The sequence below is a fragment of the Venustampulla echinocandica genome (genome assembly GCF_003357145.1).
Source record: "Venustampulla echinocandica strain BP 5553 chromosome Unknown scaffold_3, whole genome shotgun sequence".
Taxonomy (NCBI): Eukaryota; Fungi; Ascomycota; class Leotiomycetes; order Helotiales; family Pleuroascaceae; genus Venustampulla; species Venustampulla echinocandica.
In genome coordinates this window covers 732,985-749,509 of record NW_022474208.1, presented here as the reverse complement: position 1 = coordinate 749,509, position 16,525 = coordinate 732,985, and the positions used below count along the sequence as shown (strand labels likewise).

The following is a 16,525-nucleotide window of genomic DNA, read 5'->3' as shown; positions in this document are numbered from 1 at the left end:
AGGAACCAACGAGTCCAGAACCCCCCCTCCCCAAGCGCTGGCGCCGTATCGCTTTCTTGAGAACGGACGAGACTGGCCTTCGGAGTCCGGACAGGCTGTGGGCGCTCAATGTCTCGCGAGTGCGAATGACGGCGTTGCTTGGCAATGCTTAGCAAGGCGGAAAGCCCCGTCGCCAGGTAGGTAATGGACGACCCGCTCGGGCAATTCCCAAGGGCAGCCTGCCTGGAGATCGTGATGGACACTATGGCAACGCAGAACTAAAACCTAATGGGCAAAGTGACCCCGTCCAGAATGATTGATTACTTGAGCGACGCAGGCCACAATAGGAAGCATTCGGTAGCCCCAGATAACACGACAGATACATACCTATAGTCCCTTGTGAAGGGGCCTCGTAGGGTACATGTATGATGTATTCTGTCGCCAACTATGGAGCTACTAGTGCACCCGTACCGAGTACGAAGTAGTAGGTGGGAGGTTCAAGCGGAGGTTCAAGCGGAGGTTCGAGCGTAGGTGGTGAACTTGCACGGGCTGCTTCTCGCGAAGGGATTCAGCGGCGTCCGATCAGACTCGTGAATTGGTATTATCTCCGAACCTACGGAGTATAATGTTTCGATTTAACTCGAGTTGGTTACCAAAGCCGTGAAGCCGGAAAATCCATATTTCTCTATTTCAACCTGAATTCGTACACGTCAGACTAATCATACCAAGCCCAATAATGTGACTTACAAGCCGCTGGGACAACGATCCCCTCTGGCCCCTACTCCGTAAAACACGCCTGCCAAAAGCCTCCCTATTGCATTACCAGATCCAGGTAGATCAGCTTAAGCTTGTGTTGCGCCACAGGGCGCGTGCTGCGGCTACACGAGCAGGGAAGCCCCGTCCACGCAACCTATAACTTTATATTAGGATCCTGTGTCACTTCCCGTGGCCCAAAAAGTATTCGAGCAGATAAAAACACATCAATCAGTCTTTGTTTCTGCAAGACGCAATTTTGCTTTTGCTTACTGGTCAGTTTGTGCCCATGTTAATTATTTGCCCTTCATCCGCTAACTTCCTGAATCCTTATGTGATTAGACCGCTTTTATCATGTCAACATCTCCGGGAAGGGCGCAGTTTGGACCCCCTCTGGACACCGTTGGCCTTGTGATAATTTTCATTGGCTTTTCCTTCATTGCTTTGTTCAACAGCCTTGAGGTTTTATGTCGCATTTTTATAGTATTTCGGCGGTTTAATGGTTTATACTTCTATACTTTGTTGGCTTCATCATTTGGAATCCTCCTCTATCAGTCCTTTATGATAATGCAGATTCTTACCACTTTCAATATATTTGCTTTAAATACTGGTATTGCTATCGGAGGGACGCTTATGGTTACTGGCCAATCGTTGGTTGTATGGTCTCGGCTTCATCTTATACTTCGCAATTCCCGAAAACTAAAACTCGTCTTGGCTATGATTATTATCAATAGTACTATCATACATACTACTGAACTTGTTCTCTCATTTTTGGTAAAGCTCTTGTTATCTTTAACTACTACCGATATATTATTAACTTCTATAGGGAGTTGCAAGTGGAAATATAGGTACATATCTACCCTTTACTATCATAGATAGAATTGGCGTATCGATATTTACTCTCCAGGAAACTATTATTTCTGTTATATATATAATCGAGACACGGAAACTACTCAAGAATACTGAACTACTTTGGAGAGGGAAGTCTCAAAGAGTAATGAAAGCCCTTATTCTTGCTAATATTTTCATCGTCGCGATGGATATTACTGTCCTTTTCCTCGAGTTTCTTGGCCTCTATGGTGTCTGGGGTAGCTTTAAAGGGATGGCCTATAGTATTAAACTCAAGGTTGAATTCGATATGCTTAACCAGCTCAGAGATGTTCTGAAACCCCCACAAAGCGGTACGGCTTACAATATTAGCCATGGTGGTGGGCAGGATGTAGAGCTTAATATTGTTGGAGATAAACGACAGGGTACTGGAATCTTCTCCGCTTTCTCCGCAAACGATAATCGCGCTGCTGATATTCCGGCTTCGAATAATGGTATCCTTAAGACTACGGAGATCGTCATGCAAACCGACCAGGGAGATTCAAAGCTCGAAGGACCGACCGTTTCGTCCAATAAAACGAAAGCCTACGGCAATTCCTATTCGCCAACATCGTCAAAGGTGGAGTTCGCTGTTGAAGGGGTATAGCATTCGGGCGCGTGTGGAGGGCAAAGGAACGGACGGTCAATGGCCAGTGGAGTGCGATGCGATTTGTGGTTTGGGGGGAAAGGGGAGGGGGTTGGCTGTAACGGCCTGATGTGGACTGTGGAAGGATGGGGACTTCTGAAGGGTATGTGATAGGGGAGTCACAAGTCTGTTCTGTGTATTATGAGTTATGTTGAGGTTTTGGGTCAGTGGGATTGATTCGATTGAGTATTGAATTGATTGCGTGCTAGCTGGGGAATAAGGCCTGTCTTAGGTAGGCCTTTTGGCGTATTTTTAGAAGGATTTGGTGCAACGCTGATTTTTCAGGCACGAACGGACATTACCCAAACTACAATTATATCTATTCTATCTGGTCGCAAAATGAAGCTATTCCCAGATATGTATTCTTACGTCTCCCTGTATTCGGTCTGTGTGTCTTGCTAGTGCCTGCTAGTGCCTGCTACTGTATTTTGTATAGGCGTTGCTTCCTACTACTACATCCTCTACATCCGACCTGAATTAAGGTTGTTCGAGTCGCTGGAGCTTTGTGGCTGTATTCTGTACTATGATCTTCTCCTAGCTTAAAGAGTACCTAGCGAAGAGCGGGCAAGCTACTATCTAGTACTTAGTTACTTTATTTGGTCGCAAAATAGAACTAGCTGAGCTTAATTATAGTATTCCTAATTAGAAACTCATTATTATCAAATCTTTTAAATGTTTTTGCTCTGGACTGGTGCGATTTGCAAACGACAGATCTTCCTCAGAGACGCGGCGCTTGAAGAGGAGTATTTGAGAGTAAAACTCTAGGTTTGCAGAGTTATTCATATCTAAACGCGTCAGATGAGGTCTGTTGAGCCAAATGAATGACTTGCCCACTCCCTCGTAGTCACCTGGTGGTGCCATTTGCTAAATGCCTAAAGGCAAGTGGAAGTACGTGGCTAGTGCTGGGAAGTTACACAACATCCACTGCATGCTTCTGTGAAGAGCACTGGTTTGATCCGGAATGTATTGTATGATGCAATGTTCCAACGTATTTATCGACGTTATTTCCGCTGCGCGATGTATGAATGTGTACATTTGATTTTTCAAAGCAGGGCGAAATGTCGAGATTCCTGCTGATGTTGATTTTGCTCAGCCTCAGGTACGACCGCCCACCCAAAAAAAGAAGGTTGACGGCGAGGCGGTTCAACTGCTTTCGACAAGTGGTAGCAATACAAACACTCCGATTCTTGATACTATGTGCACGACCCTAGGCCGAAATCCCCGATGCACACATGCTAAGTTACTAGAGACATACATGGCTGCTCCAAAGGGGAGACCGATAAGGGGCAGTTTTTCGTGGCCTTCGTTCGGCCAAAGTTGATTTCCAGACCGCTTCTTGTTGCAATTAGGCCTGGTGCATACCACTATCGCTTTTGTCGAGACCGCTGGCAAAAAATGTATGATTCAGGACTACCGTCTATCCTTTCGGGGGAGTCGGTGGGGCAATCTTCACTGCATATGAGTGAGGCCTTCCACAATGCTGGAGCAATATATCTCCACTAGAAAATACAAATTTTACAATAGACAATTTTCAAGCCTTCGTAAGAACGTGGAGGATATTATGGCTCCGACACGGTCAGGGGTGAGCCATTCTCATGCTCAGCGCAAGCCTTCTAGCCATAGCGGGGAAGTTCCATATCCCTCCAACCAGTGCCGATCTGTAGCTGCCACGATCGACAACCCAGAGAAGTACATCGGAAAGATACAGGAAGGTTTTAGTGGCTGTGAGCATCGTCATATTTTTTAGGATATGCATGTCTGACATATACTCGAGTACTCACCTAGCCTCGAATTGCTCAAATTCTGGCTCCATGGAATATATACCCGAGTCAGACTTCAGCGCCATAGAATTTAGCGATGGTCTCTCCAAATTTTCAAACCATGCGGATATATCATCTGAATCTTCAACTAAGGCTGTCCCGTCATCTCGAAAAGTCCATCTGGGATTTGACACTTCAAGCCCCAATGTCTCGTTCAACTCAAGTTACTCAGCTGGTGTTTCAAACATCAGAGATTCAATTTTTGATAATCCAACGATCGATAGCCGCTCAAACACCAACGATTCCTCAAGCAGCGATAATTTCTCACCCTTCGACGCCCAAGCAGAAACCACTTCTGCCCCCAACGGTCCCGGTAACGTGGCACTAGACCTCTGCGGGATAGGTGGCTAGATAGAAGACAATGCATTTAGTGGCGCTGGTGTTGATGATAATGATAACGACAACGACTTGGGCTTTGACACGCTTCACATGAAACCTCCGCAAACGAGCCCTTGAACAAGGCAACCGATGACTGGACTAATCTACGGTGGAGATCGTAATCTTTTCGCAACTCTGCAAGGGGATAGGGACACTGATTGCACATGTCTGGACATAATATGTCTGTTTCTATGCAATTGGGCAACTCAGCAGACGTAAAAGATTGGAAAAGCACCGAAAAATGCGATGCTTCGACTATTATCTGATACATAGCACTTGAGTATGATGCGGCTCAAGGAAAAGAGAACGATGGGCGTTTGCCAAATGATGAACACTCTGTCGGAGAATTGTCTGGTATCGAAGGGAGACGATGCGAATGTACATCATGATCATAGCTGTTAAATCCTGAGGGTAAATTCGAGACGTTATAAACAAGATATTCAGTGTTCAGTTTAAAGTTACGTTGTGGAAATTGAGAAAACTTGGAAAGGGAAGCGACCCGCGGCCCGCTTCGGGAACTAGCACTGCCCCTGTCAATGCGGGGTTCTTACCTCATCATCCCTGATGCGGCTTCCATCGGCCTAACTGCTAACAAACGAAGCAACTACTAGACAACACCAATGTCTTCTCTCTCTGCCATCTCCAAGATAATATGAGTCCTGTCAGGAATGATAATTACAGTGATTGCCTATAGAATTTCAACATGAAGACATCATTACCTTGCTCTCGGCAAGCACATCGCAACGCACTCTCCGTATTTCTTCCTCGAAGTACTATAAAGAACACACAGAGATGGAGCTCATCTCTATCGCAAAAGGCGGGCGCGGCAGGGTAAGCATTGGATTCTCAAATCTCCTATTTTTTGTACATGAACAAGACGTTGGCTAATGGGCGATATGTAGGATATGCTTCCCAGGCGCCCTTGACAGCAAGTTCACCAGCGCCCTCAAATTCGAGCACCCCTCAACCCACCCCGCAATCCGTACATACCGCTGCACCAGCCCCGACGGCGACATAATTGACCCCTCCGTAATACCTCCCCCCGACTCCCTCGCCCTCAAACTCTACGAAAACATGCTCGCCGTCTCAATCATGGATGTGATAATGTTCGAGGCGCAGCGACAAGGCCGTCTGAGCTTCTATATGACGAGCCAGGGCGAGGAGGGCACCTGTGTGGGCTCCGCGAGCGCATTGGAGAAGGAGGATGTGATTTTCTTGCAGTATAGAGAGTCGGGGGTGTTTATGGAAAGGGGCTTTACATTGGAGGATTTTATGAGCCAACTCGTTGCGAATAAAAATGATCCCGGGAGAGGGAGGAATATGCCTGTGCATTATGGGAGTAAAGCTTTGAATATTGTACGTATTGCTCCATTCTCTCTCGTTTCTGAAAACAAGGAGGATATACTGACACCAATGCCTATTTCTAGCACACTATATCGTCCCCTCTCGCAACGCAAATACCCCAAGCAGCAGGCGCTGCCTACGCTCTGAAAATGCAACGGAGACAGAATCCCGAAACACCACCTCGAGTAGTAGCATGTTACTTTGGAGAAGGCGCCGCAAGTGAGGGAGACTTCCACGCTGCTCTAAACATAGCAGCTACCCGCTCCTGCCCGGTAATATTCATATGCCGGAACAACGGATACGCGATCAGTACCCCAACACTAGAGCAATACCGCGGGGATGGAATTGCCAGTCGAGGGATTGGGTACGGCATCGATACAATCCGAGTAGACGGCAACGATATATGGGCCGTCCGGGAAGTAACCAAAAAAGCACGTGAGCTAGCATTGACGGATGGAGGTCGACCCGTCCTAATTGAAGCCATGTCCTACCGCATATCCCACCACAGCACGAGCGATGACTCGTTCGCCTACCGTGCGAGGGTTGAAGTTGAGGACTGGAAACGAAGAGATAACCCTATAACACGCCTTCGAAAATATCTTGAGAAGAAGGGAGCATGGGATGACGAGAAAGAGGCCAAGGCTCGGAGTAGGATCCGAGGTGAGGTGCTAAAGGCCTTTTCTGAGGCCGAGAAAGAGAAGAAACCAAGTTTGAGAACCATGTTTGAGGACGTTTATGAAGAGTTAACGCCCGAGCTCAGGGCGCAGATGAATGAGTTGAAGGAAGTTCTGCACAAGTATCCGCAAGAGTATGATATTACGGAGTTTGAAGGTGGGAGGGAAAGCTTGAATAAGTGAATTAGGATAAAGGAATAGACAATAGAGAAGCAATTCTTTGAGGTAATCTTTGTTTGTTTTGTCCGCTCCCGTGTTTGTGTTTTCATATGTGAATGCTAATTGCTTGTTGCACAAACAAATTGCTTTCCTGCTGTAATCCTATTATATTCACTCCTCCCTCTTCTGCTGTGCAACCATGCCTTTAATATCTTCAATCTTTTCCGCAGTCTTCAAGTTTCTCTTCCTCTTCTCCTTTATCCACTGACTACTCTACGATCCAAATTCAACCTCCAGATTCATCCCCTCAAACGCCATACCACCACACCATATTTCCACCATCCTCAAAACAGTCATCCAAAACCATGTGTACACGCCGCCTACTCCGGTACCGCCAGTGCAAACACATCGACGATTTCAGATGGGAGCGTTGCACCTCAGCCATGAACAAAAACATCTCGGGCAATAACTGTCCCCAGCGCACCGGAGGCGAGGATCTTTTCGTGGTTGGCAAGCCAAGCTGTAATAAGTGTGCGGGCAAGGGGTGGATAGTGCAATTAAGTTTCCCTTTTTGAAGTTAAGGGGTTGAGCATGTGAGGTGGTGGGAGAGAAAGACGGATGAAGTTAAATTCAAGTCTCTAGTTTCTAAAAAGGCAATTTTCAACATCGGATTTCTATTCATAGCGTGATCTACATCTAGGTACACATATACCCCGCTACTTACCTAGGTAGATATAGATAGCTGCATAGCCTATTCCTAAACTCCACATAACACCAACAAGTACATCTGACCATACCATATAGTACTCCATCAACACCACCGCCAATATACGCCCAAACGTGCACCTGGTCTGAGTATGATAGTCCAACAAACACCCCTTTGTACAAAATCCCATCATCAATATTGTCATCCCATGATAGCCGTATCAAATCCCTCACTTCTTCTTGGTCGTAGGCTGCACCCCCCTAACTACCAAAACTCCACTTCCAACCTCAACTCTCCACCCCTCCCTAATCAACATCTTCCCCACAGCAGGACCCAATTTCCCCTTTCCACCCTCACTATGTCGTCCCAGCCCTGTGACAATCCTATACCCACCGCCCACACCAGGACCACCAGCGCTTCCATTCCGAAGTCCATGCCACCAAGCCGTAACTTTCTCCCTACTAATCCTCACTGCATCCTTGACAACAACACCATGCAAATCCAACTCCGTCCGCGAGCTCTGCGCCGCAACAAGCGCATCAGCCGCTACGCTTGCAGCCTTGTTTGCAAGCGTAGAATAGGAACGAGCCTCAGAAGAGTAATGAGCTGCTGCGCCGCCCATGAGGGGATCGGATTTTCCTTTTCGAGCATAGAATTCTGCTTGGCGGCGTGCGCTGTTGCTGGCTGTGACGTATGAATTTGCTCTCGCTGCTGCGGCACCGGGAGATTCGTAGTGGAATCCAAGCTGAGGAGGCGACTCGACGGGCGGAGGCGGTTCGGACTCCACGTTTATGGGGGTGTGGCGGAATTGGATTTGAATTGGGCTTTTGTTGTTGGAGTAGGGGGTATATGTCAGGGCTTTTGCCACGGCCCGGGCATTGTCTAGAGAATGGTGGGTAAGCAGGACTATGGCCGCAAGGTCGGAAATTGAGATGGAGGGGAAATCTTGTTGAATTTCGAAAGCGCTGAGATCAGCGGTAGCATCATCTGATTCAACGTTCATTGAATTATGAGCCTGAATAATAGCGGAGAGAGTTGAGGCGACCGAGGCGCCATTCTTATGATATAACGACGCAACTTGCTGCTTCGGCATGTCCAATTTCGAGACAATGAAATCGATATCCCGCGTTCCTGTTTCCCATTTACTCTGGGGAGGTGGCTCCGCCTCAGGGCCTCCGGCACCTTCAATAACCGGCCTCTCACGCTTCTTCTTGGCCTTATGCTTGCGAGGCCGAGACGGGATGTCACTTTCAGAGAAAGCGTCAATTCCCTTTTGTCTCCCGCCATTCTCCTCCAGGAACGATTGTGTCATAAGCTCATCAATAGCCAGGCTCGGGTCGCCCCGACATTTCTTCAATGTCCATTGGATATCAAACGGCTTTAGAATAGGGAAAATCGCTCTTAGGCCAGCTTCTTTGCCGCCATCATCCAAACTATCCAGTTCAGATGTATAAGACCTATCTCCAGATTCGTTGATACCAGTGGGTGCGCCGTCGCTGGAGAAATCCAAGCCTTCAAGGTCTAGCGATGACATGCGCTGGCTGATAGATGTAGTATCCGTTTGGCTCATCCACCCAGGCAAGCTTTTTCCACTCCCGCTTTGACTCCCGTCTTCTCCTCCCTCTTCGCCGACATCAATCAGGCCACTAGGTCCACTTGCGCCGCTGGCGTCAAACCCAGTCGCTTCTTCATCCGGAACGGTTGCTTTCAAGATATCCAGGGTTTGTCGGGCAGCGCTCAATTGCGCCGTGTCGCAAATGTCATAGTCAGATATAATTGCGAGCAATGTCGCCGGATCGATCGTCTTGGAATATTCGTCCTAGAAGAGGGAAGTGTCAGCTGCATATTCTGAGTGTAGGGGAAGGCGGTGGAGGGGTATATTGATTGAAAATACCAGCAATTGGGCTTGAATGGCTTCGGTTGCTGCCATTCCGACAAGAGAGCTTCAGCGCAGAGCAAGAAAGCTAAATATTTGTCATCTCTGGAGTTGCAGCATTTCATTGAGTATGTGCATGGTGCCCTGAGGAGGAGTCGTGGTGTTTGCGCGTACAAAGTTTGTTTCGATCTTCGTAGAAACGCGTTTGTATCGATTGTTTGCAGCCCTTATCGCGCCCCACCTCCAAGCTCGGATTCAGGGACCAGGACATGCACGTGATGCGGGGTTACAAGGGCACATTTATTTGTATTTATAGGGGATAATCTAAAAGAGGCCTTATAAGGCTAATTTCAAGGAATCACAAGTATAATAAAAGATGGACTTAATTATATCCATATGCATATATTTGGAAGTGGACTAGTTATCTATAATGTGCAGCCAAAGCTCAATCCTTAGGTTGGTCCATGTTCACCCCTCCACTGATAATGCGCCTGAACGACCTTCCATGCAATTTGACTCAACCATCCAGCCCAAATCTTTGGGGAAAAAGAACCATGTAGAGAAAACTTGTCGATACATAAAATGGCGAGAAAGCAGTGGGCCATTTTGAGTGAAATCAGGCCAGATATTGGACTCTCTTTCCATCCGTGCCTGTCACGGATTTGACTGCTGAACTTTTGATATGCTCAAGACAAATGGAAAGCTCCCTGGCCTTCCCTAATTGCAATATTCATACGACCCCGCATAACGTCCAGACTGGAGTAATCAGGCAATTTAAGATAGTTCACACAGGTCATGACGCTTGGGAGATAGTCGTCCGACATATATGGAGCTTCACTTGGTTTGCAAACCACCGTGAACATTGGGGTAAGAGCTTTGAAACCTGGATAGCTTGATAAGCATGATTATAAAATGTTTATTTGCGGAGCTTGACTTACCGCCAATTGGAAGCTTGGGACTACCTGTTGTGAATTGGAGGAAATCGCGACGCTCTGACGGGGTGAGTTCACTCATAGTTTGGAGGAGATTCTTCACACTCTTGCTATCCATGTTGAAGCCATGATCGGCTTTGATAGAGTCCATCAAAGCTGTTGATTATGGTTAGTAAAATAATACACGTGAACACAGGGTATTGGAGCAAATTCAACTTACTTTCTAGCGACCAGTCTTCCTCGATTCTGCCAAAGAGCATTACGAGCTCGTCGGGAGTGAAAGCGCTCAGGGCGGAATAGGGGAAGACCTGGGTAAACCCTGCCCTAAATGCGTCCACTTGTCTCTGGACGCCACTGCCAAGTGTCATGTCGATGACCTTCTCCAAGTACAGTTCGACGTTGTCGATAGTGACTGATATGGTAGCGCCATTGGGCAACAATTCAACAGTAGAGTAGCCCGGAAGAGTAAAGTCCAGACCCAAATCATCAATCCGAACACCATCGACCAGCAGTGCTTCTGCCTCGGCAACTTTCTGAGCGGGGGTCAAATTTGGATTTTCATCAATAGCTTTCTTGGCCACAGCGAACTTTTTGATGAGCTTCAGGGACTTTGCCAACTGTGCATCGACTGTCTTGACGGCACCCAAGGACGGTGTAACTGGATTGGATCCATCACCAATACGGAAGAATGTCGGGTTGAACGAAACATCAATAATGCGTGAATCGATCATGGATCTCGCGACAAATTTTCCAAGCATCTTGAATAAATGGAGGATACGCTTCCCATTCTCATTAGATGCTTGCTCCTCGCTCATTGGTGCCGGGAACAGGCCACGGGCACCGAATGCGTACTCGTCATTCTCATTAGCATCGGTCTCGCGCCAGAGCTTGAGCTTCTTCTTAGAGAATTCCTTCGAAACTGTGGAGTAAAATTCCAGTGTCGGTCCGAGCCCTGTTCCAACTTCCTCGAAGTACTCCACCTCTAAGATACTTTGGGAAGCCCCATATAGTTCCATGACCTTCAATGCAGATTCTAGAATCTTGGAACGTGAAATACGAACTTTTTGCCGTTGAAGGCGGCCCAAGAACGGCCGCTCATCACGGATACGATCTCTCCGAGATTCATCAGCAGACTGAGCGTTCTGCCAACGAGTCATTGACCGAGCATAACCGAATGACGTTGATTGCAGGAATAGGTGCCTCGTCTCGAAAGGGAAAAGAAATGGGTAAAGCCGGGCTAGGTCTTCGCTCCAGCTAGGAAGGCAGTTGCTTGCGACAATGAGTGGTTCCTCCAATTGCCGGTTAAGCTTAGCAGTGAGCTTCGTGTTGACAAACTGTGAGAGCGGCTCTGCGTTGAGTTTTAGGGTGTCCTTATTCTCAGCCAAGACGTCGTCCAAATTTGCGTTGAGGGCATGTAAGATATTTAATAATCGAAGAATAGATGATGTTGCAGGATGTTTATCTAAGGATGCAGGAATACCAGATGCTGTCGTCTCAGTGCTACTCTCTGATGCTTGGGTGAGAGAGCTTGGCTCAGGTGGTGGTGGCCCAGGAACGCGCTTGAACTTGATCGGATGGATAGCAGACCAAACACTGCGGCTAGTGTGCTCATCCACAGGGCCAGATGGGTTATGCACAGCCCGGTATATGGTAGTCTCATTCGAAATAACCTTGTCAGCGAGACTGAATTCAATGTGCCAGTCTTGCGGTACAGCTTGAATAGCAGCTGCGTATGACATGGGTCGGGATGACCCGGTTGGCGTGGAGAAAGCTGCCTGAGCTGCAGCAGACTGCAATGCCGAAGCGCTTCGTTGGTTAATGCTAGATGATTGTGAAGGTGTAGCAACTCGCGTGCCATCATCCTTTCGTGCAGTTACCTTGCCACCAGCGGCAACTTCTAGATTGACCGCAGTTGGGTCAGCAGGGCTGTCGTCTTCCATATCATCTTCCAAATCCCCCATGATGGCATCTAGGGCGGCACTATCGTGCATGTCCTCGTCATCCGTGAGTTGCCTCTCATCCGCACATTCTAGTGCACTTGCTAAGCTGTCTTCTTCCTGAGGCGGAGGAGGAGGTATAGGTGGTTCCGTCTGCGCTTGGTTCCGTCTGCTTGATCGGCGAGCTGGAGGTTTGTCTTGGGATGGGGTGGAGTTTGTTTGGCCGTCCGCAGGTGGTGGTGGAGCTGGGGCCGGTTTAGACTTTGACTTTCGAGAGCCCCGAGAGGCGGAGGGTGTAGGCGCAGGTGGAGTTGCTGCATTTGCTGAGGCCGCACCGCGTCCTGCAAGACGGTGGTGGGCATTAGGAACGCCAGCGTAAGGATTCGGGATATTACCGGCGGCTAGCGCAGCTAAAGCTCCAGAAAGGCCGTCCCTTCTGGAACCCCGTGGCCGCTCTGACATACTAATTCTTGGGCGCAAGTAATCATCCAACGCCTTGAAAGTTGCAATGGCATGGATTGAGACCATGATATTTCGATATGGGCGTGGTATCTCCGAATCGTCATCAGCAACTAGTTTAAGGCGAATCTGTTTGGCAAGCATCGAAGCAGCACTGCTTCTATTGCCATCAAAAGTATTTTGGTGGACTGTAACAACTTCAAAATGCTCCGATCGGCTTAAAAGGTCCTGCAGCTTATGGATCAAGATACTGAACGGCGTGGTTAAGGATTCCGCACTTGAAGCCTTCGGATTCTTCATCACAGCTCGACCCATGAAAACTTCGAGAAATGCTGATCGAGCATCATTACTCAAGCGTTCATCCGGGCTATTAAAGACGTCGAGAAGTACTCTAACAACTTCAGAGTTGAGCAGCTCGGCGCTAGTAACGCTTTCCAAGACATCGCCATCAAAATGAGAGGCAAGCTTTGTAAAGAGTTCCACACCATCTCCGGGGCCTTGGTGCAGATAATGGGATTCTATATCGAGAGCCAGACCTTGTAGGCTTGTCAATATCTTAGTCGCCTTCTTCTTCAAGTTCTTGCTATTCTTCTCTGTGTCGTGAACCTCTAGGAATCGCTTTGCCCGCTGTGCTATGAGTTGCTGCATCGTAGTGACATCAGATATAGCATGGCGTGGCGGGCCATCCAAAGACATCGTCGACTCCCGAGAGCTTGCTGGGGACTGGCTGAAATCATCTGGGATATCATCGTTCTCGTTGTCCTCGTCGTTTTCATTGTCTGAGGAGTCGTCTTCGTCATCCGCACCAGCTTCGCCAGTGTTATCAGTTTTCTCAGAGATTTTCTGAGGGGTTTCAGATACAGCAGAATCAACTGCTTCAATACGTGGTTCCACGCTAGTAGTATTTTGGGCGGAATCAGTGCTTGCTAGTTTTGCAATTTCAGCAATCACCCCTTCACGGTAAAATTGATAGCGGTAGATTTCATCTAGGCGAGTAAGTAGTAGCTCCGCAGCTTGAAGTGCATAATTGACAAGGCTGGGATGATCTTGTTGGGAGAGAATTGCAGCCAGAAACGAAGCGTACGGAAGAGATCGGAGTGCTTCCATCAACATATCTGTATCAAGGTTGGAGAGCATCTTGAGCTGCGCGGTTAGAACCTTCTGGCGAACGCTTAGATTAACAGTGCTTGAAAAAGCATCTGTCAAAGTAGGGAAGAGAATGACGGTGAATCGCTTCACCTCATCCTTGCAACCCTCCAAAAGCTCGATGCGCTTCTCGTTGGCCGACTTTTTTCGGGAGTTTGAGGACCCATTGGGTGGTGGTATAGCACCATCAGTCTCCAATACGTCCTCGGAAGTAGCATTAGATTCTCTGGGGAGCCCCGGAAGTAGTTCGCATATGACATTTAGCGTCTCGATTACTTGTTCCCGAGGTCTATGGATCAAAGCCTGCATGATAACGACGCTGTCCAATTTCGAGGCGACATCATCTGTAGCGCTAGGTGGCGACACGCCTGTCAAGATCTGATACAAGGTCTCCACAACGTTCATCTTGAAGAGCTCAGTTGATAAGCTAGCACTTGCTTTCGCAGTGAAGGCAAGGACCCGCAAAAACTGTGTGTGGATGTTGGGCCCGATTAGGTTCGTCGTGCCTGGGAGCAGGAGGCGAAGAATTGCCTTGAGCAAATCGGTACTCACAAGCTCTTCTAGCTTGCTGGGATGGTATCTGAAGCTCTCAACGACTCTAGAAACGCAGAGCGAGCCTTGCTCTACCACCTTTTGGTCGTTAGAGCCGAGAACGTTCAAAAGAATGGGCATGACGTCTTTGATAACCGGGAACGAGTCTTCTGGGATATTTCGGCAGCAGTTCGCTGCAGTGGTGACGGCAGTTCGTTGGGTGCTTGTAGCAAAGAAGTCAAGGTATGTCAGGCAAGCCGTCAATCCCCCCTCACGGACGATAGATGCTGGATATTCGACCGATATCTTCTCGAGAGTCTAAGACACGTTAGAAGATGCGTATAAAATAGGTATGATAATTAACTTGCACTAAGGGCTTGCTCTGCCAAATCGATGAAATGTATTTCCAAAAGTTTTTGGCAGAGGACTGGAACGGCACCTCCATAGACCACATTTGCAGTACTTGCAGGTAGAGCCTCCATCAAATTTGCGAGACAGCGGCAGGCAAGTAGCATCATTTCAGGATTTTCCTCCCCAAAGTCTGATGGTTGCATCAGGACCACAAGCTCCTTAACGAACGCGTCTGGCGAGAAGTGCCCGGACAGGTTGTCTTCTGTCGATACCAGCAAAATCTCCGACAGCTCTTGAAGAGCAATCAATTGCATTGATGGATCATCTTTCTGCTTCAGATTATTCAAGATGTCCCGCAATCTAGTGGAGACCCCGGACATCATGCCACTCAATGCTCTCAGTGTGCTCGACAGACCGTGTGGCGGCCCCCCAGGTCCTCCAAACCCTCCGAATGGATCGTCATCGTCATCGTCTCGACCGTCGTAGTTGCGCCCCATGTCTTCGTCGTCGTTCTCATCGCTAGCGTCATCGTCATCCGCGGGATGGGGCCTGTCATCCAGCGAATTTTTCACGGTGTTATCGCAATCTTTATTGCCGCCGCTTCCCTTCTTCGATCGACGATTCGGGGCCGGCGTATTGGCAGAGTTATCTGCTTCTCTAGTATCAGTCTCGGAAAGAGGGCTCGGCAGGGCCAGGCCCGACGAACCTTGACCACCCTTCTTGGTTCTCGAAGACTTTCTTTTGGCCGCACTACCAGTTGGAATAGGTGGATCGTTGGAAGGACCGGCAGAATCACTAATAACCACATCAGTATCCACGCCATGCCTACACAGGGACGCAGCATCGTACCCAGGACTCGACATCACCGCAGGAGTTTTTCCCTTTGCGTTTCTTCGACGGGGTGGGGCTGCTGCTGTCGGCGGAGGCGGAGGGTGGTCAGGCTCTGTGACCTTCTGTCGTTTGGTCCGTCTGGAGGAGGGGGCTTTGGTAGCTTCGGGTTGAGGGCCTAGGCTGGACTCTCGTGGTGGTGCTTTGCGTTTGCGTGAAGGTGGTGGTGCCCGAGTCGACGCCACGGGTGCCGGAGCTCCAACAGAGGTACCAGGCGACTCTGAAGATGAGCTGGCGGCTTGTCTGGCGGACGCTCTAGTAATTCTGGGAGACATGAGTATATGCTTGTGATGAACGGCTCGAACACCAGCCGGCACCTCGTCACCACGATCGAGAGTTCGTGCGAGGAGGATGCGGTGGATCGAGGATGCAAAGAAGTGGTGATGGGAGTGGCAAGATAAACACAAGAACAAGGTGAATAAATACGAATGGGGGAAGTGTACCGAGAAGCAGAAATAGAAGTAGCCGTGGAGGTGGATCTTGCTGTTTCTGCGTCGTTATCGAAAAGTGACTCCGATCTACGCTGCGAAGATGCCATCGGTTTACGCCATTAGCGTAGGCGGCGAGTTGTCCGTCGCAGTAGGCTTTGAGGCTGGGCTGGGGATGTATAAAGTTGGAGGATTGTTTCCGTGGTCGGGGTTATCGTTTTGTGTGTTGTTAGTTGTTGTGGAGTGGTGGTGGTCGTGGTGGTGGTTGAGGTGTTATAGGTGTATGATAGGTGTATGATAGGTGTAGGTGTAGGTGTAGGTGTAGGTGGAGTTGCGGTGTTGTAGTATGTGATAAGAGACAGCTCGGATTGATATGTTTGATATACTCGTCCTAGTGTCTAGCACGCTCTGCTCCTCCACCTCATCCATATTCCGTGCCCTGTTGGCCGCTGGCGGCATCCTAGTCGCCGCTCGCCTGCGCTTAGAATCCATTAGACGACGGACGCGGATCCCCGAGGAGTAAGCGAGGAGAAGTGTTTATTAATAATTACTTCGTCCTGGCTCCATTGATCCGGTCGTCTTATCAGCATCAGTATCAATATCAGTGATGGTTGTTTGTTACGTTGTTGCCAGTATTTATTCTCAGGTAGT

The 16,525-nt window shown here is 48.6% G+C and overlaps 5 protein-coding genes across 5 annotated transcripts; 3 read left to right on the top strand and 2 right to left on the bottom strand.

Moving 5' to 3' along the window:
• Positions 1-1,768: 1,768 nt before the first annotated feature.
• Positions 1,769-2,206, top strand: BP5553_05868 (uncharacterized protein; the record flags this gene model as incomplete). The annotated part of the gene is made up of 1 exon (XM_032014491.1): positions 1,769-2,206. The coding sequence occupies one exon, from the start codon at positions 1,769-1,771 to the stop codon at positions 2,204-2,206; it is 438 nt and encodes a 145-aa protein (XP_031869172.1).
• Positions 2,207-3,806: 1,600 nt separating this feature from the next.
• BP5553_05867 (uncharacterized protein) lies at positions 3,807-4,416 on the top strand (the record flags this gene model as incomplete). The annotated part of the gene is made up of 2 exons (XM_032014490.1): positions 3,807-3,969; positions 4,031-4,416. The coding sequence occupies 2 exons, from the start codon at positions 3,807-3,809 to the stop codon at positions 4,414-4,416; spliced, it is 549 nt and encodes a 182-aa protein (XP_031869171.1).
• Positions 4,417-5,146: 730 nt separating this feature from the next.
• Positions 5,147-6,644, top strand: BP5553_05866 (putative 3-methyl-2-oxobutanoate dehydrogenase (Lipoamide); the record flags this gene model as incomplete). Its single annotated transcript, XM_032014489.1, has 3 exons — positions 5,147-5,274; positions 5,346-5,799; positions 5,871-6,644. 3 exons carry the CDS (start codon positions 5,147-5,149, stop codon positions 6,642-6,644), a joined length of 1,356 nt encoding a protein of 451 aa, XP_031869170.1.
• A 911-nt stretch (positions 6,645-7,555) lies between these two features.
• Positions 7,556-9,256, bottom strand: BP5553_05865 (uncharacterized protein; the record flags this gene model as incomplete). Its single annotated transcript, XM_032014488.1, has 2 exons — positions 7,556-9,145; positions 9,221-9,256. The coding sequence occupies 2 exons, from the start codon at positions 9,254-9,256 to the stop codon at positions 7,556-7,558; spliced, it is 1,626 nt and encodes a 541-aa protein (XP_031869169.1).
• Positions 9,257-9,888: 632 nt separating this feature from the next.
• On the bottom strand, positions 9,889-15,721 carry BP5553_05864 (Hect, E3 ligase; the record flags this gene model as incomplete). Its single annotated transcript, XM_032014487.1, has 4 exons — positions 9,889-10,085; positions 10,141-10,290; positions 10,355-14,525; positions 14,636-15,721. 4 exons carry the CDS (start codon positions 15,719-15,721, stop codon positions 9,889-9,891), a joined length of 5,604 nt encoding a protein of 1,867 aa, XP_031869168.1.
• Between the last annotated feature and the right edge of the window lie 804 nt (positions 15,722-16,525).